Here is a 26,859-nt window from a genome sequence, read left to right as displayed (position 1 = left end):
TGGTAGCAAATTACATTTCTCGAAATACAGAAAAACAATATTACACCGAGACCTTGAATTAGCCTCAAGAGCATCCGGAAATAAAATGCACTCTAAGTCGCAAATGATTGAATCGATGGACCAATGTTTTTTCTAAAGAAAGCGAAGACAGCCACTCCAAATTGAAGATCTTAGGGACAGCTGAAAATGGGATGAGTGACCTTGCAGGTGTACTCCATTTTCTTGCAGGTGTACTCTATCTCAAGTGTAGATATAGTTCTACTGTCATTGACTTAAACTGTGTACAACATCTGTGCACGGAAACAGACCGACTGGAGTCAATTTTCACTGGGGAACTTGTAAAAGAATTTCACTGCAGTAGATTGTGAGGTATGAGGGGAATGAACACACATGGACACATACACAAGTGAGGGAGCATGCACACAGACACACACACAAACAACCCGAAGGTAATAGATCAATACAGTACAAGGGGATTAAACTGTAAGAAGGTTACTCTTATTAAGCTTTTATCAAACATGGAGGCTGTTAGACATACAAATGGAGTTAGGTTTAATGGTTAAGGTTTGGGGAAGGGTTAGCTAGCATGCTAAGTAGCTGCAAATTTGTTAATAAGCTAAAGTTGTCCGTAATGAGAGAAAAACATTTGTGTTGCTAGACATTCACGTTATAAGCCCAACCAACCTTCCTCCTATTGTTTCTGTCTTAAGTAACCTACTCTCTTTATCTGTGATTGAAATTAACTGTATACAAAATTGTGTAATGCACACACAAAAAATCACATCTTTGTGTGCCTGTCACAAAGTTCCAATAAGCAACTTGTGTCTATTTCACAATAATCTGTGATACTGGGTTGTTAATTACTACATTGGATCTCCAAGAGTCCTTGAACCCCCCATATCCTGATCCACTCAATGAGAATATATGAATGGCCACCATTAATTCACAAGGAAAGGTGGATTACACATTAAAGTGGCATAAGACATCAAAGGACTGTTGTAAGCACGGGGCATTACATTTTTGTGACACTCAAAAAGGTGTCATGAGGAAACTGTGAAAAGTCAACATATGATAAGAGTACCTTTTATCGTTCCAATATTTTTTCTGATTTGAGGATCAATATTAATTAATTTAATGTAAACTTCTGTGTCCGTATATATCAGTTGTCTCAAAGAAGAAGTGCTGATCTTGGATCAGCTTTCCCCGTCCATGTAACCTGATCCTTAAACTACTCCTACTCTGAGACGCTTGATACATACGGCCTATGGAGACATCCTTTATTGTATTTGTCAGAAGCCAAAATTATGTTGAATGAAACACTGAAAGCAGAACTAGCAGGACACCATGTGGTGGGTTGGTCTTAGTACGCTTCTCAGGTTGTTCCTAGCAACAGCTCATCTCACTGAACCAGGAGAAAGTTAAAGAGCAATTCCACCAATTTCCAACCTCATATTCATCATCTCCAGCACCAAACCAGTATCTATGATCTGTGGTTAAAAAGATAATAAGAAAGGTCCTAACAAATGCTTCTCTATAACCACCTTTCATCCAGTTTTTAAATGCGAATGAAGTCATACCGTAAGAGAGGGTATTTTCTTGCTCAACCACATCATTGAATTTCACAGTGTTTGAAAATCACGGTTTTAAAATGTTTTAACTTTTGATGATGCACTTGGGTAGAACTTTGTAACTTTATGTAATTTTTTCTGTAAAACTTTTTTTTTTTTTTTTACATACATTGACACTGGTATGGTGCTGGAGATAATGAAAATGAGGTTGAAAAGTGGTGTAGTTGCCCTTTAAATGCAGAAAGTTTTTTATTAGACAGTCAACTCCGTTCAGGACCTAGATAAGAGTCAGTTACTGATGTTGATTTGTAAGAACTGGACACAATGTCATGCACATGCAAAGATGAGTCAGACTGACTTTGCAATCTCATCAAATTAAACTCTTGGATTCCAAATCATATATTATTTATTCCATTTAAATATTGTTTTATGTTACACAGGTCCATGTTAAATGATACAAACACTCTGTGCTATGAATATCCTTTCCAACAATTCCCAGAAACTCCATGCTAAAACTTGTAACATATGCAAATAAGAAATTTGGAATTCAGAGTTTTCTACACCGGGGAATGAGTTGAATGTGACATTTTACACTCCTTCTATTCCCTTTTTGGTAAATCCATTTGTTATCAATTAACAGAATTTACCAGAAAAAAATGGCATTTAAAAAATACATAAAATAACAATGTTGTTCTACTTTTCTTGGAAAGGGGATACCTAATCAGTTGCACAAGTGAATGCATTCAACCGAAATGTGTCTTCCACAAGGGATGCCTTAATCGACGTCATCGGCGCCCGGGAAGCAGATATTGTTAGGGGTTAACTACCTTGCTCAAGGGCAGAACGGCAGAGTTTTTTCCCAGCTAGGGGATTTGAACCAACAATCTTTCGGTTAGTAGCCCAACGCTCTTCAACTCCTTGCCTACCTGCAGCCCATTGGACACTGAGTCCCCTGAGACAGGCAGGCACAACAGGCCATGTAAGACAAATCTGTCACATCTTGATTGGACATAAAGGAATCGAGAGTGTAAGAGATTTTTCTATGGCCGGTGAACTCTACATCAAGATACATCTCAGAAGCAGGCTTGTGTGTGTGTGTGTGTGTGTGTGTGTGCATATATGTTGATCAGACAGGAAGCTTTCCCAGGAATTGTGATACCAAACTTTGATTCCCTCTGATCTAAGCAAACACACATGTAGATTAATACACAGTGTGACTTCCATGATGACGAATTAGTTGCAGTTTCAGCCTAAAGACACAGTCAATCTCAAAATGGAACATGGATTAGTGCAAAGTAACACAGGAAGGGCCTGAGTGAATTTAGGAGTGGCTTGTACTGAACTGTAGCTCCACTAACTGACAACCTTTGGTTTAGACAGAAAGCAGGGCATTTGGTGCAGTGTGAACTGTGAATGTATTGGGGCTTGCATCCCAAATGTGAACCTGCGGGTTATAAGGCAAGTTCTGGGTAATGGCAGGGTGGATGTTGGGTTCAAACACTTGTTCATTGGTCAATTCAAGGCAGGGTAGTAGGAAAAAAAACATTATCTTGGGGGTGGCCCTTCCAGTTAAGAGTCACAGGTCATTCATATGCTGAATCTAAAAAAACAGTCCCTTCCTTTCTGCCCTCCATTTGCACGTTCATGCACGTCTCCGCCATATGCACAAATGTCCAAAAACTGAGGGAGATAAAATTATCAAAGTGATAGCTACTTTGACTGAGCCAGCAAGGCTGCCGGCTCCAGAGCGAAGTGCTATCCCAACACACAGCGCAAAATGTTTTGAGTTTGCGCAATATGCATTCATTTGTGTCTGATTTTGAGCAAATACCAAATAAATTACCTCACAAATTAAATGTAATCTGTTAACTGTTACTGGGGTTTATATCTTCTGAGACGACGAGGGGAATTTGTTAATTAGAATTTCCTGCTCATATAACTATTTAAATTATTGTTTAAATGTGAAACATGAATTGCACGATTCACGATTCACGACACAAGTGTGTACCAAAGTTGATGGGTTTATTTGATCACCTCTCCACTCTAGAAGTCCCCCTAGGAATTTCTTCAGCAGCACGTGACAACGGAGGACGTGACAACGGAGGGCACCTCTGAGTGAGTTGTTAGGGGCGAGGTGCTGGTTTGGGATTCACAGGTACTTTACCTCTAAGACAGTGCAGAGAGTGAGTCAGTGTTGGCAAACGCCTGGATAATTTCTCGCTTTGAAAAGTCAAAATAATTCACTCTTAAATTACTTTAAAAATAAATTAGATGTTCTCCATATATAAATACATATTTCTCTATGCACTTAAGCCAATTAAACTTTAAATTCAAGACAAAATCATTACAGATAAAAGTGTTAAGCTCACATATATACATATAACCCACATATATATATAGGCCAAGGATATATAGGCCAAGGAATGGGATGATGCAAAAATTAAATCATAATTTGGCAAAGTAGTAAAAACAAAAAAGGGGATTTGTGCTTGGGATGATAAAAAACATTTCCTCCTTGACCAAGTGTGACCAACAGGATTTGCGAGAGAGAGAGAGACATTGAGCAAAAACACTTCCAGACATTGAGACTTACTCATCTCACACCCCTCTCAAAACAGAGTGGCTTGGTCTGTCTCAACTGGCGCTTTTGGTGAGTATTCTGAGGAAAGAACAAAAGTGTCTTTTTAACCTCTTCTTTCACTGTTTAAAATCCTTCCTTCTACCACTGTCCTCACAAGCGCTACTGCCGGTTCCTCAGGATGCGCCCGTAGCGGAAGTCGTAGACGTGGCGACAGACGAACACCAGGTTGGGGTCGATGTCCGTGGGCACACAGCGGTGGGCAGAGGTGCCGTATTCAACACAAGGCGGTACCATTCTGGTGGCACTTTCAGGGAGACCCTCCCCGCGACATTTCACGAAGGCACAAAATCTGAAATACCATGTCAAGAAGACCACCCAAATGCTTAAATGGAAATTCCACCGTTTTTCAACCTCATTTTCATTATCTCCAGCAAAATACCAGTGTCTACAAATGTGAAAACGGCACATTTCTATGTTTTGTAGAAAAATATATAACATTTAAAATGTTCCTCCCGATGGCCTCACTAGAAGTTAAACATTTGTGAAAACAGTGATTTTCAAAAACTGAGTTTCGCAGTGACGTGGAGAGCAAGAAAATACCCTCCCTCTGGCTATGAACTCATTGATGGTTTTGAAAATCACTGTTTTTCGTACTTTTAATACTACCTTGTGATGACACAGAGAAGCATTTTGTTTTGTCTTTTTAACCGCAGATCATAGAAACACATAGTTTTTACATATATAGACACTGGTATGGTCCTGAAGATAATGAATATGAGGTTGAAAAGTGGCGGAATTGCCCTTTAACATCTTAGAATAGCTCACAGAGAAAAATAAGTGAACAAATACAATGCAACAGATATAATGTAATACAATCCACTCAACATCATGTGGCTCCCACATCCTATTGATTCTCACGCCCCAGCTCCCATCAGCGAAAAACAGACACCTTACCTACAGTACTGTGCTAACGTCAAAACGTAGCACTTGTCTTCAATGCAGGCCACACTGTTCTGGTCCTGATGCCGAGATGCAAAAATCTCATTCTGGAAACAAAGTCAGGTGACAAGGCGGAAGAAAATTATGCATGAATCTTCACTTATGAACCAAAACAAATACCTTGCTTAAAGGGATATTTCAGCAATTTTACATATGTACATGTATCAAAATATGTTATCACTGAACTATCCCTTTAATATGAAGAGGAATCTCATAACTATGTGTATCTGACATCATCACCAAGACCCACTTACCATCAGGAAATCACACAGTCATGGGAGATCAAAAAAGTGTGTCTTGTTTTAATCCTAGCTAGTTATCCTTACAGAGGTTTTAGTAGAGCAAAGTAGGGCACACTGCAACAAAATGTTTTACAGCAGGTCATGAAAATCTGTGTTTTCATTGGACAAGTTCAGTTCATGCCTCCCTGTTTCAAAATGTTTTTCTCCCTACTAGCTCTCTCACACAACCTAGCTCTCTCGCAGATCATTTCCACTGGGCACACATTGATTGAATCAACGTTGTTTCCACGTCACTTCAATTAAATTACGTTGAACTAACGTGGAATAAACGTTGAATTGACATCTGTGCCCAGTGGGTTGTGAATAAGGCTGCTGTTTATTATTTCTAGCCTGGGTGAACAAAGTCTGTTTGTTCCTGAGGGATATTGACAACGGGAAGCCTGTCGCCTATTTCTCCAGGAAATACATAATTCAACGGAAGCAATGTGTTTGCCATCTCATTCCCTATGGAGAACCAGGCTGGGGCTGGACAAACATTGTGGATTGCAGCCACACAGTGTGAACTCAGCTTTCTGTGAACCCACCTCACAGTGTGTGCTGGGATTGCGGCCTCCCTGTGTGTGTTCTGGGCGGTAGTACCAAAACAGACTCATCATCATCTCTCCTGAGGATACACACAGACAGTGCAATTTTCAGAGTGATTAGAGGATAACTGAAGTTGTATCGAATTATGATGGGTAGGGATTCCATCCGGTGATGGGTAGGGATCCTATGCATAATATTTCACGTTTTGTCACATTCTCTAAATGATTATGCAGCAAACAATGGTCTGTTTAACAGACCTTGGTTCAAATGGTATTTGTTTTCATTCTAATGTTTTGAGCATTTGATTCCTGCCTGGAACAAAAGATGGGCAGGTTTTGTACTTTTGGGGCTATTCCATTAGTTTCATTGTGCAAGGCAAGCTCAATCTGAAGTATTTCAAACAAAATCAATACTATTTGAACCTGTGTGTCTATGGTTTTAAACATGGCTATAGTTTTCATCCATCTGTGTCAGTTTAAATTTGTGTAAAAAAGGCAGTGCCTCACCGGATTCTGAGTCCTCCCATAGGGCTGAGATTTTGGCTATGTAGGGCAGAGACTTCTTCCTGGGGCCAGAGCGCAGCAGGACTGTGTCTCGAACCCAAATGACCTCCCCATCCCGCTTGACCCCTTCAAAACATTTGCGCAACACTGTTGTCTCTTCCCCCTGGAAACATAGTCAATATATCACCATTGTTGCCACATACTATTAGCAATGGTATTAGTACATGCTAAGCACATGATGTGTAATAATATCATACATGCATACAAAGTTTGTCTTTACAGTACTAAATATAATATTCTGTAGCCTCAGCTAGTTACCTTACAAGGTACAACCAATATCTCGACTTGAGCTGCAGCAGATTTCCACAACAATTTTCAAATTGCAAAAAAAATAAATAGGGGTAGGGATTGCTAACTAGCTAGCTAGCTAGCAAACGTAGCTACGCACAATAATACCAAAGTAAATATCAGCATGTAAAGTAGCTAGCTAGCTGGAAAATGACCTAAACAAACTGCTCTATCCATTTAGAAGTCTATCTCACTGAGTTCAACTTGCAGTTCCTCTCTGCCCAGAGCGAGTGCAGAGTACTTTGCTATGGGAACAACGGCCCTTTCCCACTTTTCCCACAGGCAAACAGGGCGCATTGCAAGATGGTACATAAAGGAGAAACTGAATTGAAAATTGGTGCACTGTTTAGATTGAGCACATCTAATCGAAATATACTTTGTTGTGACGATATAAACGGTTGAATGTGTTCTAGACCAGTGGTTCTCAACTGGTTTTGCCTCGGGACCCACATTGAACCCGGTTGTCTGTCGTGACCCAATATTCGCCAAAAAATAATTGCCAAAACACAATCTGGAAACCTATACTGATCAAAAATATAGACGCAACAATTTCAAAGATTTGACAGTTCATTTAAATTAAAATAAATAAATTAGGCCATAATCTATTGATTTCACAGGACTGGGCAAGGGCGCAGAAATGAGTCAGCCTGGGAGGGCATAGGCCCACCCACTGGGGAGCCAGGTCCAGCCAATCAGAATGAGTTTTTCTCTACAAAAGGGCATTATTATAGACATAAATACTCCTCAGCACCCCCCTTAGACGATCCCGCAGGTGAAGAAAAAGAATGTGGAGGTCCTGGGCTGGCGTGATTACACGTTGTCTACGGTTTTGAGGCTGGTTGGACGTAGTGCCAAATTCTGTAAAACGAAGTTGGAAGCTTATGGTAGAGAAATTAACATTCAATTATCTGTCAACAACTTTGGTGGACATTCCTGCAGTCAGCATGCCAATTGCACACTCCCTCAAAACTGCACATTTTAGAGTGGCCTTTTATTATTCCCAGCACAAGGTGCACCTGTGTAATAATCATACTGTTTAATCAGCTTCTTGATATGCCACACCTGTCAGCTAGATGGATTATCTTGGCAAATTGAGAAATGCTCACTAACAGGAATGTAAACAAATTTGTGCACAACATTTGAGAGAAATAAGCTTTTAGTGAATATGGAATATTTCTGGGATCTTTTATCTCAGCTCATGAAACATGGGAACAAAACTTTACATGTTGCATTTATCAATTATTTCAGAATATTTTAAATGCTATATTGATATTAAATGTAGCAATTACATGACAAGGGAACAACATTCCCACCACTTTTATTGTCAATAATAAAATTTTGCCCATATTATTGATGAAGAATGTTAATAAACTCATAGTTTGAGACCACAAAATCAACCAAAATGGCACTGCTAATAGCTCTACATTAAAAATACTGTTATTAAAGAAAGATTGTTCAGAGATAAAATTATTTAAAAATGTAAATTCATTATTATTTCTTCAAACTTTCTACCTGGTTTAAGTCACTCAAGTTCAGACTGGAGTATGTTTTCATAAAATCATTATTATTATTATTTATTTAAAAAAATGACCACCGCAACCCATTCAAATCCTCCCACCAGTTGAGAATCGCTGTTCTAGACAAGTATGCCCATACCATCTATTGGCTGATTTGGCACTCTGGAGTGCAGGTAATTGTTTTAAAAGCGTTATTGAATGTGATAGTGTAATCCCCTATCTCCACTGACGAGAACCATGTACAGTAGCTATGATGCGTTCCTACACGATTTCCTGATTTCACAGACAGACCACTTAGAAGTTAAATCACAGGAATATTATTACTTTACCTTCTGATTAAACATAGGCTTTCACCAAATTGACAGGAGTTTCATGATTTTTATTTCTGGGGGTGGATTATCCCTTTAACACAGCAACACATACCACAGTGAAAACCTCTCTCTCGAAAGGCACGCCCACGGGCAGCCAACCATTGGTTGCCCGGCGACGGGTGATCCTCTGCTGCTTGGCAGCTCTGCAGGCTGCGAGGCCGGCGGGCCCCAGCTGCTGCTTGGCAGCTCTGCAGGCTGCGAGGCCGGCGGGCCCCAGCTGCTGCTTGTCTTGAATGTGGGGGCAGACGGACCACGACCCGCTGCTCACCCCAGACAGAGAGCCGCTTGGTGGCTTAGCACTCTGAGGGTACTCCCGGACCACCTGCACCGGGACCTGCAGTTGGCTGGGGTCTGATAGAGAGGTCTGAAAGCAGGCCACTAATTGGGCAGCTGGGGGAGTGCTGGGGCTGGCGGGGAAGCTGGAGAGGGGCCGGGGTGCGGGGGAGGCTGGGAAAGAGGAGGAGCTGTGGTCCTCCAGAGACGAGGAGTAGTCTTCTGTGGGGAAAATTGGAGCTGTCAGACACTGGAGTGATCAGTCTCTTAAACACACACACATGCACCCACACACACCCTCACATAGACCCTCACAAAAACTCCAGACTCATCCTCTCCTTTCCTGTCATGGTGAGCCCACTCTGTTTCAGCACCACTGAAATAGAAACAGCGACGCTGCATGCAGTAGAGATTAGAACACTGCCTATCTGTATCCCCTGTATTAATTGTAGCTGTGAGGCACAAGGCTGAAACAGCGGGCCACAAACGCACATCAGAATGACAGAGATGTCCATTTATTGTGGTCTGATGGACCACAGACCGGCAGTGTGGAATCAGAGAACTGGTTAAAGTTGATATGATACTGTAATATACAAAGTGATGCAGTCAGTTGAGGTCAAAGCATTTAATGCACCTTTTTTTTGTGAATAGCGTTTAGTCACCTATTACGCTAAATGTGTTTTTGTTGTTGTATTATAGCATTTATGCTACTTGACTCTCATCTCAATCGGCACTCATTTACCACTTCTGTTAATTCCTGGAAGTATATTATTACATAATCTGATGCATGATTGGATCTGTGCACAAAGGTCGTGGAGATGCTGTATTGTACTCTAATGTAATGTAGAGTCTTTAAAAAAAACATAGGAATCAACCAAGCTGTGGGGCAGCTTCACCTGACTATTAAGGCCAGCTAGGATGAGACAGGATACAATAAATGTCACATTATAATAAATTATCTCAATCTTGTTGTAGCTGATCAAGATGTCTTGATCACTTCTCTGGGGAAAAGGGTCAATTTCTGTGTCACTTCAAAGCAGGCGGTTCAACAGAGGCAACAGGACACGACCAAATACCAATTTACTTCAGCTAATAGCGCCTCTGACTGTGCAATGCCAATTATATACCATCTTGATCTGTAATCAGCCTACTTAATGAGGTTGTGAATGCTGCTGTGGTCCCTGACAATTAAGACCTGAACACAGACCAGCTGAGAACAAATTCCCTCAGTAACAGTGGTTCTGCTGTCCTCCTGACGCAGTGACTAAAGAACAGTAAAGGGGCTATGATACTTTGGGACTCCTGGTTGATAGTAACAACATGTGGAATCACGTCGGCCTGTCTTGTGTGTACAGTAATTCAAAATGCAAAAGGCACTCGCACATCTGAGCAATCTTTTTTGCAGGTGCATGGTAACAGTTGAACAAGATGAAGGAAAAAGGAAACCGCACACTGCTCTTGATAGTATTACTGATCTTTAATAAGCTTTACGTATCGGCCTCACGGCCTTCGTCAGAGCTTTTGTGAGTTTTTTTTAATTAGCACCCTTATGTAGACCTAGCCCCACCCACATCCGTTCCACGCATTGAAAGGGGTTGGAGGCCAAGGAAAAACAAATAAGTGTTACCAAATATAACAATATGCATTTCACAAATATTCGAATAAAGTGTGTAAATAAGACGTATTAAACACGTCTGTAAAACCACAATGAGGACATAGACCTACCGAGCAAGTTTTCATTCATCATTGGGTACATCGTACGAAAAACAGTAATCTTAAATAGGGGAATAATTCATGTTCAAATTCACAACTCTTATATATAAGAGTTGTGAATATTATTAGTATTATGAGTATTATTCATGTCACCTCCGCTGTCTGATATCTTAACTTTCTCTATGCCACAAAATCTAAAGGTAGAAATGTCATGCTTTAGGTCATTAAAATGTACTGCGACTGGATAATCCCTGTCGTTTCTCCTGATTGAACTTTTATGTTCACTGATTCTCTGTTTGAGAGAACAAGAGGTTTTACCTACATAGCACAGCCCACATGGACATTTAATAATGTAAATAACATCGGTGGTGGAACACATAATAATGTAATTTATTGGATGGCAGAAATATTCACACTTCATCATATCGTTGCACTGTGTGCATCCTCTGTGGATGAAGCTCTTAATTTGGCATTTGGAAAAACACGAGATGAACTGCTACAAAAAAGACCAGCTAAAGCTAAAGAACACTCTGTAATGTTCACAACCACATATACTTTGAACTCGCGAAAAGTGGGAGATGCGGTCAAGAAACACTGGAATATTTTATCATCGGACCCAGTTTTGCCGGCTGAATTTAAAAATCCACCATTTATAGGACAGGTCACAAGGGATTATCCAGTCGCAGTACATTTTAATGACCTAAAGCATGCCATTTCTACCTTTAGATTTTGTGGCATAGAGAAAGTTAAGATATCAGACAGCGGAGGTGACATTAATAATACTCTGAGTAAAAGAGTTGTGAATTTGAACATGAATTATTCCCCTATTTAAGATTACTCTGATGTTTTTCGTATGATGTACCTAATGATTAATGAAAACTTGCTCGGTAGGTCTATGTCCTCATTGTGGTTTTACAGACGTGTTTAATACGTCTTATTTACACACTTTATTCGAATATTTGTGAAATTAATATTGTTATGTTTGGTAACACTTATTTGTTTTTCCTTGGCCTCCAACCCCTTTCGATGCGTGGAACGGATGTGGGTGGGGCGAGGTCTACATAAGGGTGCTAATTTAAAAAAAACTCACAAAAGCTCTGACGAAGGCCGTGAGGCCGATACGTAAAGCTTATTAAAGATCAGTGATACTATCAAGAGCAGTGTGCGGTTTCCTTTTTCCTTCATCTTATGTGTACAGTACCAAGCTCTGCTACAAAGATGAACAGAGCCTATATAGAGGACCACTGGGAGCAATTGGGATTTCGGAGTAACTGTACTTCAGTTGATCAAAGACCACAGCTTGGCATCTCCGCATGAATACTACTCAGCTTCAGTAGTAAATACAGTACATTCTATCTAAACCATCTGTGGTGATTACTCATACAACTAGTGGCTAGATACAGTAGTTAAGGCACTCCACTGACCATGTACGTTGAGTGGGGGGCTGGGATAAAGAAGCAAAGTTCAGCTCAGGACTGTGGATGTTAAACCCTACTAGGCTTTTAGACCCCACTGAATGAATCCGGAGAACATGACTGAACAAATGTCTTGTACAATGTTGATTCTTGCCTCCTATTTGACATTTCTGATTCTCTGTAACATTTTCCTATAACTGCCATTTCTGTGAGGAGTATTCTGAGGGGTCAAAACATGAGTATTCTCCACAGATTGTTGCTGGTTTGACTGCTCGACTTAAAGGACACTGAGCCATCTCAAACATGTGGTTAACACCCTGCAACTATCATGGCCCGTTCACATCATTATCACTGTATACAGTCACCTCCAAAATGAGTAGCATCCTTGATAAAGATGAGCAAAAAAGACTGTATAAAATAAATTTGACAAATACTGAGCTATATTGTAAACAAAAAAAATACATTATTTTAGACTAATACAATTGCTCAGAGAAAGAGATTTTGTTTAATAAGTGATAAAAATAAATCAAAAAATTATTGGCACCCCTGTTTTCAATACTCCGGCAGCCTTCCCTTGCCATTTTCTAAAATGTTTTTTGAGATTGGAGATACATTGGGAGGTATCCTCCATACAGAATATTTCCAGATCCTTGATATCCTTTGGTCTGCGCTTATGGACTGCCCTCTTCAATTCATTCAAACCAAAGGTTTTCAATGGGGTTGTAGTCCGAAGACAGAGATGACCATTGCCAAAATGTTGATTTTGTGGTCAATTAATCCTTTCTTTGTAGATATTGATGTGTGCTTGGGGTTGTTGTCGTGCTGCAAGAGCCACTCGTGGCCAAGTTGAACCTCCTGGCAGAGGCAACCAGGTTTTTTGGCTAAAATGTCCTGGTACATAGTAGAGTTCTTGATGTCGTTGACCTTAACAAGGTTCCCAGGACCAGTGGAAGCAAAACAGCCTCATAACATCAAAGATCCACCACCATATTTTAAAGTAGGTACCCAGCTAGCACATTTGGTTCCTTGGAAGCTGTGGGAACATCCGTTTTTGGTTTCTCACTAGTTCTGGGAACGAAGCCATAAGTGTCCTGACTGGTAAAACTGATTTTTCTTTTAAACGTTCTGAGAACTGACGTGAACATTTTGCCTGTTCTGTCAACGTTAATTCTTAGGTTGCAGGTAGATTCTGATAGTGTTTTACTATGGTTCCCTGGGAGGCTTTATTAACGATCTGAGAACAGAAAGTATAGGTTATTTGAAGTTAATTATTAAATTACGTTCTGAGAATATGTTTCAATAAGACTTTTAATAACACAGCTAGCTTAGGCTAACTGTTTTGAACTCCAAACACACATGGAAATTAATTTGCTTAGGCATTAATCATGGAAACACATTCATTTTTTATTGTGGCACTATGTCAGTGTGATTTGAACCTATGTTCTTCTGTTCTCTATCTATGGAATTAGTCCACTGCACCACCAGGATGGAGATAGCATGTCATGTTTTTTTTTTTTACTTATACAAAGCTGTTCATTTTTGTGTATTCAAACAGAACCCATTTCAAAGGAAACAAGCACTCATTAAGATCAGGTGTGGCCAATTAGTAGCTGTGGCCACTAATTGGTATATTCGATATATGTGGTATATTCGATATTTTTGCAAAAACAAATTCTCCCATTGCCTGATTTTTGAAGGTCAACAACCATTCATCTCTTTTCGTTTGTGGATTCTTTGCCTTTTCACATGATGAATGACAAATATGTGTGTATTACCTCATTTTTATACCCCAGTGAAATAGGAAGCCATGGAAGGCCACAATACAGTTCCTTATTTAATTTGTAAAAGTAGAATGTTAATGCAGATTTTATTTTGTTACATCTTATTTATAATATTCTTTAGAGGTGCCAATAACTTATTTGTTTTACTTACTTGTTTAGCAAAATCTCTTTCTCCTAACAATTGTCTTTGTATAAAATACTTTTTTTTAAAGCATATAATATAGCTCAGTATTTGTATCATTTATTTTATACAGTATTTTTGCTCATATTTATCAAGGGTGCTAATAATTTTGGAGGTGACTGTATCTATAGGCATTTCTGCCTCCCCTTACCCATCTTAATCTTGTAGCTGCAGCTGGAGCAGCCTGCGTTATAACAGCACCTCCTGCTGGCTAGGGTCGGTACTGCTCTATATGCGTATCCACTGATTTGGCAGGATTCTCCATAGCAGTAGACCGGGTGGACGATTCCTGAGGGTTGAGAGCCTGTCGGGGACAGCAGCTTGGGGCTCTGAACCTCACCAGAGCACAACATGATGGGGGCCACAGAGGAGGGAGGGTAGGGCATGGGGATGGAGCTCATGGAGGTCATGAGGGTAGAGGAGGTTTCATGGTGAGAAAAGTGGACGTAGTAGCCCGAGAAACACGGGTAAGGGTGGGGGCTTATGGTTAGGGCATGTGGGTGGGACAGGGAATGGGGAGAGGGGAGGTAGCTATTGGAGAGCGAACGCTCCTCAAGTTTGTCTTCACCGAAGCTCTTCTGGTTGAGGAACAGGGCCAGTTGGTGGCAATACTCCACTGACCTTTCTTGGGAGCAGCAGTAGAAAGAAGGAGTCAACTGCGTCTCGACCTGTTCCTTGACCTGTTCCTCCTTCACAGACTTCATCGGGTAGCCCAGCAAGGCTCGACACTGGAAGCCAGATCTGATGGAACCGTTCCCCCCTGTAATACCCTCGCACTGGGGTTCGAGGTGGAATGACTCCCTCTTATAGAGATTACAGCATCTCTGAACCAGCTGTGGATGGGTCTGGGATTTCCCGTGTTGGAGTTTATGATACTGTTGTTTCTTTAGCTTGGGGTGCAGCGACTGTTTGGTCTGCAGTACTGCACTCAGTTGCTTGCAGTTGGTCTTGGCCACCCGGTGTTTGGCTTTGAAGGAGGTGCTGGTGATCTTGAGCAAAGCAGCAGCGTTGAGGCTGGCCTGACGCCGGGGGGTGGGACCGTACAGACTTAGCAGATCCATGGACTCCATGTTCATAGACTTTTTGTTTTGTTTAGAACTTCCAGTTACATAAATGTCTGATTTTGCCACTTTAGGACCCCTTGGGGTGTGTCCCAAAATTACTGCATCTTTTGCCAGATTCCCATTGGACTGTAGCTTCTTTGTGAGTCTGGTCGCTTGAGGATATTCTCTATATAAGAGCAGACTATTCACAGCCTCCGCATTCAGAGAGGCCAGTCTCCGTTTGCGAGGCTCCACGACAGGTAATGTGCATAACACTTTTGATTGTTTGTTTAATTCCGGCAATTTCCGATAAGCTTTGAAGGTCTTTTGTCTAGACTTGCAGGGCTTGGTCCTTCCACACACCAGGTTATGGCTCCCTTCCTCTTTGGTCTCTATTCGACACTTCAAGCAGCTCGCCTTGTCCTCATCACCACTCTCCTCCAGACGGGTGAGAAGGACGCGACAGTCGAGGCTGTCCCCCTCACATTGATCCAGTGTCCTGGCCCTGAGAGGGTACAGCTTCCTGTCCTTCTCCTCCTCCTTCTTCTCCACCACTCGCAGATCCTTGCACTCTTTCGCTCTGCCCCTCTTGATCTTCTTGGGCCTCCCTCTTTTTAGTTTTGGGCGATCAGGCCGGGCTCCCCCCACCATGGCCTCAGCATGTGGCACCCCCCCTACCTGCTCCCAGGAGTTACCGGGATGGTATCTGCTCAGAGAGTCCTTCTGTCGTGCATGGGTCATCACATCCCTTCATACAGACCCTGGGGGAGGAGACATAGAAATATCAATGAATGGGGAGTTTTTTGCAGAAACTTAGCCGACATGACAGTGAATGCACGCCCATTAAGAAAGTAAGGCTCAATACAGTTTGTATTATGGTACATGTTCGTGAGAGTCTCAGCTTTCCATAGTGAGGTCATATTAGTTTCTAGCCCAAACCATTACGACGCTATCAACACAGAGGGGATATGGGTTTTAAATAAGCCACAAGGTCAGAAGGGTATTGCTGCTGACTTCCATAGGATCATCTCAATAGATGAATTTCCCCTCAGGTGGACACACACACTCACAGTAACCGGGGAAACCACACACACACTCACAACACACACAATATTGAGTCATCGAAAGCAAAAACTTGCCCTATGCTATTGTGTAGTTCTAATCATGCTTAAGTGATTCGGCAGGTAGCTTAGCGGTTAAGAGTGTTGGGCCAGGCCTCCTGAGTGGCGCAGTAGTCTAAGGCACTGCATCGCAGTGCTAGCTGTGCCAGTAGACATCCTGGTTTGAGTCCAGTGTCGTGAGGGTTTGGGATGTTCTTTAAAAAAATATATATATATTTTTTAAATTATTTATTATGAACACAACTAATACAAAAAAAACTGAAATATACAAACAAGAGTACATAAACCTAACATACCTAACATGGTATTACATATCAAGATTCATTTTTAATTTGTTAAATACTTTTATGGTGCGTATTGCTTTTTTGTTTTTACATTTACTGATAATTTCAAAACAATATTTCAATTCTATCTTAAATAAAGTGAAGAGGGGTTTGTTCTCCGCCCACTTCATTTTATGGATGAAGAATCTTCCATGAAAAATAAACAAATTAACAATGAAAGTTAAATCAGGGTCCATATTATTTGGATCAAAATAAAACATAATAACAGTCTTTCAAATTAACATTAACAGTTGTTTCTTTTAAAATAAAATCTTCTAACTCACACCAAAATCTTCTGACATAAGAACAGTCCCAAAATAAATGGTCAAGAGTTTCTGGGTCACAGCCACAAAATACATATTTGTTATCAATAGCTATTTTAAATCTGTGTATAATAAAGGTCTTTACAGGGTAGATTCTATGAATGAGTTTGTATGATACTTCTTTCACCTTATTAGATATACAATATTTACCAGATAACAACGAAACTTTGTTCCAGTTCACTTGTCCTAGGGCTGCATTCCAGTACATTTTCGCAGAGGGAATTGTAACATATTGACAAAGTTTCCTTATATACATGTTATTACATTTATAGTTTAAAATGTAAATTCCTTCAAATTGTATTGAGGCTACAAAATCCTCAATAGTTGCACTTGGAATATTGTTATATTTTGGGACCTTTAGGTACAGCTCTAACAACAATTTGATACTCCTCCGGAGTGAATGTAACATTGTGTGTTCTAATAAATTCTAATAAATTCTGGATAAGTTGTCCATCATTCAATAATTGTTTAACCCAAATAATGTTGTTGTCAAACCAGTTCTGGAGAAACAAAGACTTGTTTTTGTATTTTATGTATTTATTATTCCAGATTGTATACCTATGTGGGGAAAAATTATGTTTGTACATGAGGTTCCAAGTTAGAAGTACTTGTTTATGAAAGATTGCAAGCTTAATAGAGATTTTACCCATATCAAAGTTGCATTTGAGTAAGAATTCTAGACCACCAATCTGTTGGAATATTAAATTAGGGATGATATTCCAAATGCAATCCTTATTTCTTAAATCGTTTTTTATCCATTTAATCTTAAATATTATATTAGAGGTTTTAAAATCCAGAGCATTCAACCCTCCCTCACATTGGGTGCTACATATTACCGCTTTTCTTAAATAATGAGGTTTATTCCTCCATATGAAGTTAAATAATTTAGTATCAACCATCCAAGGCAAGGGAGGTATAAACAAATCTTTGGGATGTTCTTGTCCCATCGCGCACTAGTGACTCCTGTGGCAGGCCGGATGCAATGCACGCTGACACGGTCGCCAGGTGTACTGTGTGTTTCCTCCGAAACATTGGTGCGGCTGGTTTCTGGGTTAAGCGGGCATTGTGTCAAGAAGCAGTGCGGCTTGGCTGGGTTGTGTTTCGGAGGACGCACGGCTCTCGACCTTCGCCTCTCCAGAGTCCGTACGGGAGTTGCAGCGATGGGACAAGACTGTAACAACCAATGGCTACCACGAAATTGGGATGGAAAATATATATTTTTTAAAGAGTGTTGGGCCAGTAACTGAAAGATCACTGGTTCGAATCCCCGAGCTGACTAGGTGAATGTGCCCATCAGCAAGGCACTTGAGCAGTTAGGGTTATGTAAGTAGCTCTGGATAAGAGTGTCTGCTAAATGACTAAAATGTAGAATTCATCAATCAAGCTTAACACTGAACAGACTGGGACTGTGTATTCAATGGAAAAAGATTCAAATCATATGCTTATTACAACTTCTTAGAAGGGTTAGGGTTAAGATACTACTTTAACATCTACAGTGCATTCGGAAATTATTCAGACCCTTGACTTTTTCCACATTTTGTTATATTACACCCTTATTCTAAAATTGCTTAAACTATTTTTTCCCCCTCATCAATCTACACACAATACCCCATAATAACAAAGCAATAACAAGTTTAGAAATAATTGCAAATGTATTACAAATAAAAGACTGAAATGTCACTTTTACATACAGTACCAGTCAAAAGTTTGGACACACTTACTCATTCAAGGGTTTTTCTTCATTTGTACAATTTTCTATATTGTAGAATAATAGTGAAGACATAACAACTATGAAATAACACATATGGAATCATGTAGTAACCAAAAAAGTGTTAAACCAATCAAAATATATTTTATTTTTTCAAAGTAGCCACATTTTGCCTTGATGACAGCTTTGCACATTCTTGGCATTCTCTCAACTAGCTTCATGAGGTAGTCACCTGGATTGCATTTCAATTCACAGGTGTGCCTTTAATAAAAGTTAATTTGTAGAATTAATTTCCTTCTTAATTCGTTTGAGCCAATCAGTTGTGTTGTGGCAAGTTAGGGGTAGTATACAGAAGATAGCCCTATTTGGTAAAAGACCAAGTCCATATTATGGCAAGAACAGTTCAAATATGCAAAGAGCAGCGACAGTCCATCATTACTTTAAGACATGAAGGTCAGTCAATGCAGAATATTTCAAGAACTTTTCAAGTGTCTTCAGTCGTAAAAACCATCAATCGCTAACTTGCTCTCATGAGGATCCGCCACAAGCTCATTATTAAGCTAGAGGCCCTGGTTCTCAACCCCGCCCTGTGCAACTGGGTTCTAGACTTCCTGACGGGCCGCCCCAAGGTGGTGAAGGTAGGAAACAACATCTCCACTTCACTGATCCTCAACACTGGGGCCCCACAAGGGTGTGTGCTCAGCTCCCTCCTGTACTCCCTGTTCACCTATGACTGCATGGCCATGCACGCCTCCAACTCAATCATCAAGTTTGCAGACGACACAACAGTAGTAGGATTGATTACCAACAATGACGAGACAGCCTACAGGGAGGAGGTGAGGGCACTCAGAGTGTGGTGCCATCAAAACATCCTCTCACTCAACATCCAAAAAACAAAGAATATGATCTTGGACTTCAAGTAAGAGCAGAGGGAGCACCCCCCTATCCACATCGACGGGACAGTAGTGGAGAAGGTGGAAGGTTTTAAGTTCCTTGGCGTACACATCACGGACAAACTGAAATGGTCCACTGAAGAAGGCGCCTTTTCAACTTTAGGAGGCTGAAGAAATTTGGCTTGTCACCTAAAACCCTGACAAACTTTTACAGATGCACAATTGAGATGATCCTGTCGGGCTGCATCACCGCCTGGTACGGCAACTGCACCGCCCACAACAGCAAGGCTCTCCAGAGGGTTGTGCGGTCAGCACAACGCATTACCGGGGCAAACTACTTGCCCTCCAGGACACCTACAGCACCCGATGCCACAGGAAGGTCAAAAAGATCAACAACCACCCGAGGCACTGACTGTTCACCCCGCTACCATCCAGAAGGTGAGGTCAGTACAGGTGCATCAGAGCTGGGACCGAGAGACTGAAAAACAGCTTCTATCTCAAGGCCATCAGACCATTAAACAGCCATCACTAACACAGAGAGGCTGCTGCCTACATACAGACTTGACATCATTGGCCACTTTTGGATCACTAGTCACTAATAATGCCACTTTAATAATGTTTACATATCTAGCATTACTCATCTCATATGCAGATACGGTCTTATATACCATCTACTGCATCTTGCCTATGCCGCTCTGTCATTGCTCATCCATATATTTATATGTATATATTCTTATTCCACTCCTTTACTTAGATTTGTTTCTATTAGGTAGTTACTTTGGAATTGTTAGATATTGCAGCACTGTCGGAACTAGAGTCACAAGCATTTCACTACACTCGCATAACATCTGCTAACCATGTGTACTGTATGTGACCAATAAAATGTGATTTGATTTGAGGAAAGGAAGACTCAGAGTTACCTCTGCTGCAGAGGATAAGTTAATTAGATATACCAGCCTCAGAAATTGCAGCCCAAATAAATGCTTCACAGAGTTCAAGTAACAGCCACATTTCAATATCAACTGTTCAGAGGAGACTGTGTGAGTCAGGCCTTCATGGTTGAATTGTTGCAAAGAAACCACTACTAAAGGACACCAATAAGAAGAAGAGACTTGCATGGGCCAAGAAACACTAGCAATGGACATTGGACCGGTGGAAATCTGTCATTTGGTCTGATGAGTCCAAATTTGAGATTTTTGGTTCTAACCTACGTTTCTTTGTGAGAGTAGGTGAACAGATGATCTCTACCTGTGTGGTTCCCACCGTGAAGCACGGAGGAGGAGGTGTGATGGTGTGGGGGTGCTTTGCTGGTGACACTGTTGGTGATTGATTTTTAATTCAAGGCACACTTAACCAGCATGGCTACCAAAGTATTCTGCAGCAATATGCCATCCCATCTGATTTGTGCTTAGTGGGACTATCATTTGTTTTTCAACAGGACAATGACCCAAAACAAACATCCAGGCGGTGCAATGGCTATGTAATGGCTATCTTCACAATTATTCTACAACATAGAAAATAGTAAAAATAAAGAAAAACGGTTGAATGTGTCGGTGTGTCCAAACTTTTGACTGGTAGCATTGGTATTCAGACCCTTTACTCAGTACTTTGTTGAAGCACCTTTGGCAGCGATTACCGCCTTGAATATTCTTGGGCACACCTGTATTTGCAACACAGCATGATGTTGCCACCACCATGCTTCACCGTAGGGATGGTGCCAGGTTTCCTCCAGACGTGACGCTTGGCATTCAGGCCAAAGAGTTCAATCTTGGTTACATCAGAATAGAGAATATTGTTTCACATGGTCTTATAGTCCTTTAGGTGCCTTTTGGTAAACTCCAAGCGGGCTGTAATGGGCCTTTTACTGAGGAATGGCTTCTGTCTGGCCAATCTAACATAAAGGCCTTATTGGTGTTGTGCTGCAGAGATGATTGTCCTTCTGGAAGGTTCTCCCACCTCCACAGAGGAACTCTGGCGCTCTGTCAGAGTGGCCATCGGGTTCTTGGTCACCTCCCTGACAAAGGCCCTTCTCCCCCGATTGCTCAGTTTGGCTGGGAAGCCAGCTCTAGAAAGAGCCTTGGTGGTTACAAACGTTCCTTTTTTTAAGAATGATAGGGACCACTGTGTTCTTGGGGACCTTCATTGCTGTAGAAATGTGTTGGTACCCTTCCCCATATCTGTGCCTTGACACAATCCTGTCTTGGAGCTCTACGGACAATTCCTTTGACCTCATGGCTTGGTTTTGCTCTGACATGCACTGTCAAAATAATAATAATCTCCAAATAATCTCCAATCAATTGAATTTACCACAGGTGGACTACAATCAAGTAGAAACATCTCAAGGATGATCAATGCAAACAAGATGCAACTGATGTCAATTTCGAGTCTCATAGCAAATGGTCTGAATGCCTACAGTTGAAGTCTAAAGTTTACATACACCTTAGCCAAATACATTTAAACTCAGTGTTTCACAATTCCTGAGATTTAAAAATTCCCTGTTTTAGGTCAGTTAGGATCCCCACTTTATTTTAAGAATGTGACAAGTCAGAATAATAGTAGAGAGAACTATTTCTTTCAGCTTTTATTTCTTTCATCACAGAAGTTTACATACACTCAATTAGTATTTGGTAGCATTGCCTTTAAAATATGTAACTTGGGTCAAACGTTTCGGGTAGCCTTCCACAACCTTCCCACAATAAGTTGGGTGAATTTTGGCCCATTCTTCCTGACAGAGCTGGTGTAACTGAGTCAGGTTTGTCGGCCTCCTTGCTCGCACACGCTTTTTCAGTTCTGACCACAAATTTTCTACAGGATCTAGGTCAGGGCTTTGTGATGACCACTCCAATACCTTGACTTTGTTGTCCTTAATTAAGCCATTTTGCCACAACTTTGGAAGTATGCTTGGGGTCATTGTCCATTTCGAAGATCCATTTGCGACCAAGCTTGAACTTCCTGACTGATGCCTTGAGATGTTGCTTCAATATATCCACATAATTTTTCTACCTCATGATGCCATCTATTTTGTGAAGTGCACCAGTCCCTCCTGCAGCAAAGCACTCCACAACATGATGCTCCCACCCCAGCGCTTCACGGTTGGGATGGTGTTCTTCAGCTTGCAAGCCTCCCTCTTTTTTCCTCCAAACATAACGATGGTCATTATGGCCAAACAGTTCTATTTTTGTTTCATCAGACCAGAGGACATTTCTCCAAAAAGTACGATCTTTGTCCCCATGTGCAGTTGCAAACTGTAGTCTGGCTTTTTTATGACGGTTTTGGAGCAGTTACGGTTTTGGAGCAGTTAGCAACTTCCTTGCTGAGTTGCCTTTCAGGTTATGTCGATATAAGACTTGTTTAACTGGATATAGATACTTTTGTACCTGTTTCCTCCAGAATCTTCACAAGGTCCTTTGCTGTTGTTCTGGGATTGATTTGCACTTTTCACACCAAAGCACATTCATCTCTAGGAGACAGAACGCGTCTCCTTCCTGAGCAGTATGACGGCTGCGTGGTCCCACGGTGTTTATACTTGCGTACTATTGTTTGTAGAGATGAAAGTGGTACCTTCAGGCATTTAGAAATTTCTCCCAAGGATGAACCAGACTTGTGGAGGTCTTCAATTTTTTTCTGAGGTCTGGCTGATTTCTTTTGATTTTCCCATGATGTCAAGCAAAGAGGCACTGAGTTTGAAGGTAGGCCTTGAAATACATCCACAGGTACACCTCCAATTGACTCAAATGATGTTAATTAGCCAATTAGAAGCTTCTAAAGCCATGACATCCTTTTCTGAAATTTTCCAAGCTGTTTAAAGGCACAGTCAACTTAGTGTATGTAAACTTCTGACCCACTGGAATTGTGATACAGTGAATTATAAGTGAACTAATCTGTCTGTAAACAATTGTTGGAAAAATGACTTGTGTCATGCACTAAGTAGATTTGCCCAAACTATAGTTTGTCAACAATAAATTTGTGGAGTGGTTGAAAAATGAGTTTTAATGACTCCAACCTAAGTGTATGTAAACTTCCAACTTCAACTATATAAATAAGGTTTTTCGTTTTTTAAATTGTTAATAAATTTGCTAAAATTAAAAAAAAACTGTTTTTGCTTTGTCATTATGGGGTATTGTGTGTAGATTGATGAGGGGGGGAAAACTATTTAATCCATTTTAGAATAAGGTTGTAACGTAACAAATTGTGGTAAAAGTCAAGGGGTCTGAATACTTTCCGAATGCACTGTATGTCCTCTCTGGCACAGAACACTTGAGTAAATTTTCCTTCACACTCCAGAGAAGCACAACTTTCCACAGAGGCCATTCATATCTTAGACTCACTGAAGTGATCATCCATGCCATACCATCCGGAATTAAGTATTTTTTCCAATACTGGCTGAATGGAGATAAAAGCTAAAAGCTGATATGATCCATAGTCTGCTTGAAAAACTCATAGTTACTGTCTAAATGGACATTATTTAACTGCTTTCTCTTATGACAAGTCCTGTTTTCTATCATACAGATAGATGACTATCATCAATCAGCAACCATTCATATGTTGGTGTGACTACTAAGCAAACAATTTCCTAACAATTAGCCTAGCCACTGAAATCAATGCAAAATAACACACATAACTCTAAACTAACTAGTCACCCCCAGTACAGGTAGTGGGAAATTCTTATGACATGAATGGAGATGGGGGGTTTTTACGCACAAATGAATAACTGGTCTTAAAAACAATAACAGGACTACAGGAGCTGGATTTTGTATGAAATACCACTTTGTAACAGTAGGCTCTATACACACCAACGGTATGGCACTTTATGGGACCCCAGCCTGCCATTCTATGGATATAGTTTTCTGTTATTCACACAAATTCCTCACACATCAGTTAGAACAGAGGTTTGATGTAGGCTACATTAATTGCCTTTTGGAGTGCAGAATACCCCTTGTCTATATGCATATGCATGATTGCTACCAAATGCAAGACTCTTACAGATGTGGGTTCACTCAAATACATGCCTTTTACTGAGCCTGCCTTGAGTGCCGGATAGGTGGGGTTTGCACATTTGGGACTATTCCATTGAGTCCATTGTGCCAAGCAAGCTTAATCAAGTGCAGTATTAAAAAAAAAAAAAAAAAAACTAACTGAACCCGGGTCTGGTCCTTTTTTTCTTCACAATGTCATTGCACTGGTTTCCTCCAATCTTTTACAACCAAAGAGCAACCTTTGCAAACACCCACTACTGAGTCAAAATATGAATAAGATATGACAAAAAAAAACTATTTGGAACAGATGCCTGTGGTTCTGGTAATCTTGTTTTCATATGTTATAATCATTTCATTTACAAATCAATACTAAGATGTGTATCAAGAATATAATCCCAAAAATGCAATGTAATTTTCCTTCTAAAAACAAGCCAACAAGCCAACAAGCCAAGCACGATATTATTCCTTCTTCAGCATGTTTCTATTCTATAGCAGACGTACATGTTTTAAATGACAACCAGAATAATGCTCAGTTGACTTGATTCTGGACTGCATTTCTAGCCTTCCATTTCCAAACATCCCACAACTTAAAGGGACATTATTTCCAGTGGACTCAGAGGACCATGAAATGCAATACATCAGAAAGACCATTTTTATTTAGAGATAATGAGGGAACAGAAGGGGACACTTTGAGTTTATGTCTATGTATATCAAATCAAGTTGCTTCCTTGGGATAAGAATGCAGGCTATGGAACGAATGAAGTGTAAATGAAGCACGTTGTTTTCTACAGAAATGTTTTATTGAAAAAAGAAAAAGCTATGGATAACTTGGATAAAGAAAACAATCATAATATTAATATTATATGGTCTATGATATGTCATATTCTTTTTAACTTTCAATAACACCTAAAGTTGGACTTGGTACAATATTTAGTGTAACCCACAAAGCCTACGTTAAAATAATAATTGGAGAGATGAGGGTACCAGGTAGGCTAGCAGAGCGTTTGGCCAGCGTTCGGTAACCAAAATGTCACTGGTTCAAATACCTGAGCCCGAGAAGGTGAACAATCTGTCGATGTTCCCTTGAGCAAGGCACTTAACCCTCAGTTGCTCCAGGGGCTCCGTTCTACTATGACTGACCCTGTAAAACAACACATTTCACTGCACCTATCCGGTGTATGTGACAATAAAACATATATATTTTTTAAACCGACCTTCCGTTACAGTGCCGTTCTCATAGGGCGTATCACATAAACCTGAATTACTCTCATATCTATCACGGTTCTGGATTTACCAGATTCATTTACCACCATGAGCAACGAGGCTATGAGTTTAGACCGCCAACTCACACATGACTCAATGCGTGTTCAGTATTTAGATGAGCGATTAGCCTACTAATCTAACATTTAGCCTAACATTATAGTCAGTCTTTATAATCCGGTTAAAACCAAATCATGAAATTGATAATGCACTATTAAAAATCTGTTCTAAATTCTTGAGTTCGACTCCCGACACGGACTATTCTAAGGCTATACTATAATATCAGAAGTAACGGTTCAGGTGGATGCAGGCAAGGAATAACCATGATATCTGACTGCAAGCATAATAAAGCAGTTACATGTTATTACAACGTATCTCACATAGGCTATACATTAAATATGATGCATTATGAGCTATATAATTTTACCTTAGGACACGATAGATGGTCGATTTGAGTCCACTCTTTACTTCAAATTACACCTTTTTATAAATGACGAACAGTGTCGACGTGTAATTGAGAAATATAACGAGCACCCAATAGAGCTGAGACATGGTAAAACGGTGACCTACTTCCGAAGTGGCATGCTAGAGATGATATTCATGCGCTGCATTCGCGAGACTGCTGTTGCGCTGGGACAACGAACAATATCGTTCCAAGAGCCACGATTTTCACAATGATAGCTTATTTTCGAAGTATACGGACGTCAGAATTAACTACCAGTGGCAATATCAATCTGCTCTAACTGCGACGGAGATTATTTTCTGCACAAACTTGCTGCATGAATCAAACATGCTTCACGAGACGCAGCCGCCCCAGACTATGAAGAAATCAATATCAAGGCAAAACTTTTTTGCAAAGTGTATAATTAAGATTCTTCCTAAATCAACCCCGATCGGGAACAACTCCTTACTAAATGTTAACCAATGACACGGACGGTATTTGTGTTACCTTGAAATCTAGATTTTCCAATCAAAGTCCTCCCTGGGATGGAACAAATTCAGTTAATTGTTTTAGGCTATCCAATGTCCACCCATCAACAGCCTACAATGAAAGTATAAGCCTACTTAAACCTAAATTAAATCCACGCAGGGCCGGCTCCAAGCATAAGTGACATAAACTGTCGCTTAGAGCCCT

General features: G+C 40.5%; 1 protein-coding gene across 1 annotated transcript; it reads right to left on the bottom strand.

Annotated features, from left to right (window-relative positions):
- Positions 1-1,956: 1,956 nt before the first annotated feature.
- Positions 1,957-26,471, bottom strand: LOC139530478 (bromo adjacent homology domain-containing 1 protein-like). Its single transcript, XM_071326948.1, has 7 exons — positions 26,152-26,471; positions 14,229-15,881; positions 8,767-9,209; positions 6,482-6,641; positions 5,975-6,054; positions 5,104-5,195; positions 1,957-4,498 (listed from the first exon to the last, which is right to left on the bottom strand). Exons 2-7 carry the CDS (start codon positions 15,859-15,861, stop codon positions 4,309-4,311), a joined length of 2,598 nt encoding a protein of 865 aa, XP_071183049.1. The 5' UTR covers positions 15,862-15,881; positions 26,152-26,471; the 3' UTR covers positions 1,957-4,308.
- Positions 26,472-26,859: the final 388 nt, after the last annotated feature.

This window comes from Salvelinus alpinus, chromosome 9, assembly GCF_045679555.1.
Source record: "Salvelinus alpinus chromosome 9, SLU_Salpinus.1, whole genome shotgun sequence".
NCBI lineage: Eukaryota > Metazoa > Chordata > Actinopteri > Salmoniformes > Salmonidae > Salvelinus > Salvelinus alpinus.
This window is presented reverse-complemented; position numbering and strand designations above follow the sequence as displayed.

Excerpts from the sequence above, each read along its gene's own strand:
- LOC139530478 (XM_071326948.1), bottom strand. The coding sequence starts at position 15,861 with ATGACCCATGCACGACAGAAGGACTCTCTGAGCAGATACCATCCCGGT. Across the intron at positions 6,642-8,766 it reads AGAGAGAGGTTTTCACTGTG|GGGGAAGAGACAACAGTGTT; the intron begins GTATGTGTTGCT and ends CTATGTTTCCAG. Across the intron at positions 5,196-5,974 it reads ATCCCAGCACACACTGTGAG|AATGAGATTTTTGCATCTCG; the intron begins GTGGGTTCACAG and ends CTTTGTTTCCAG.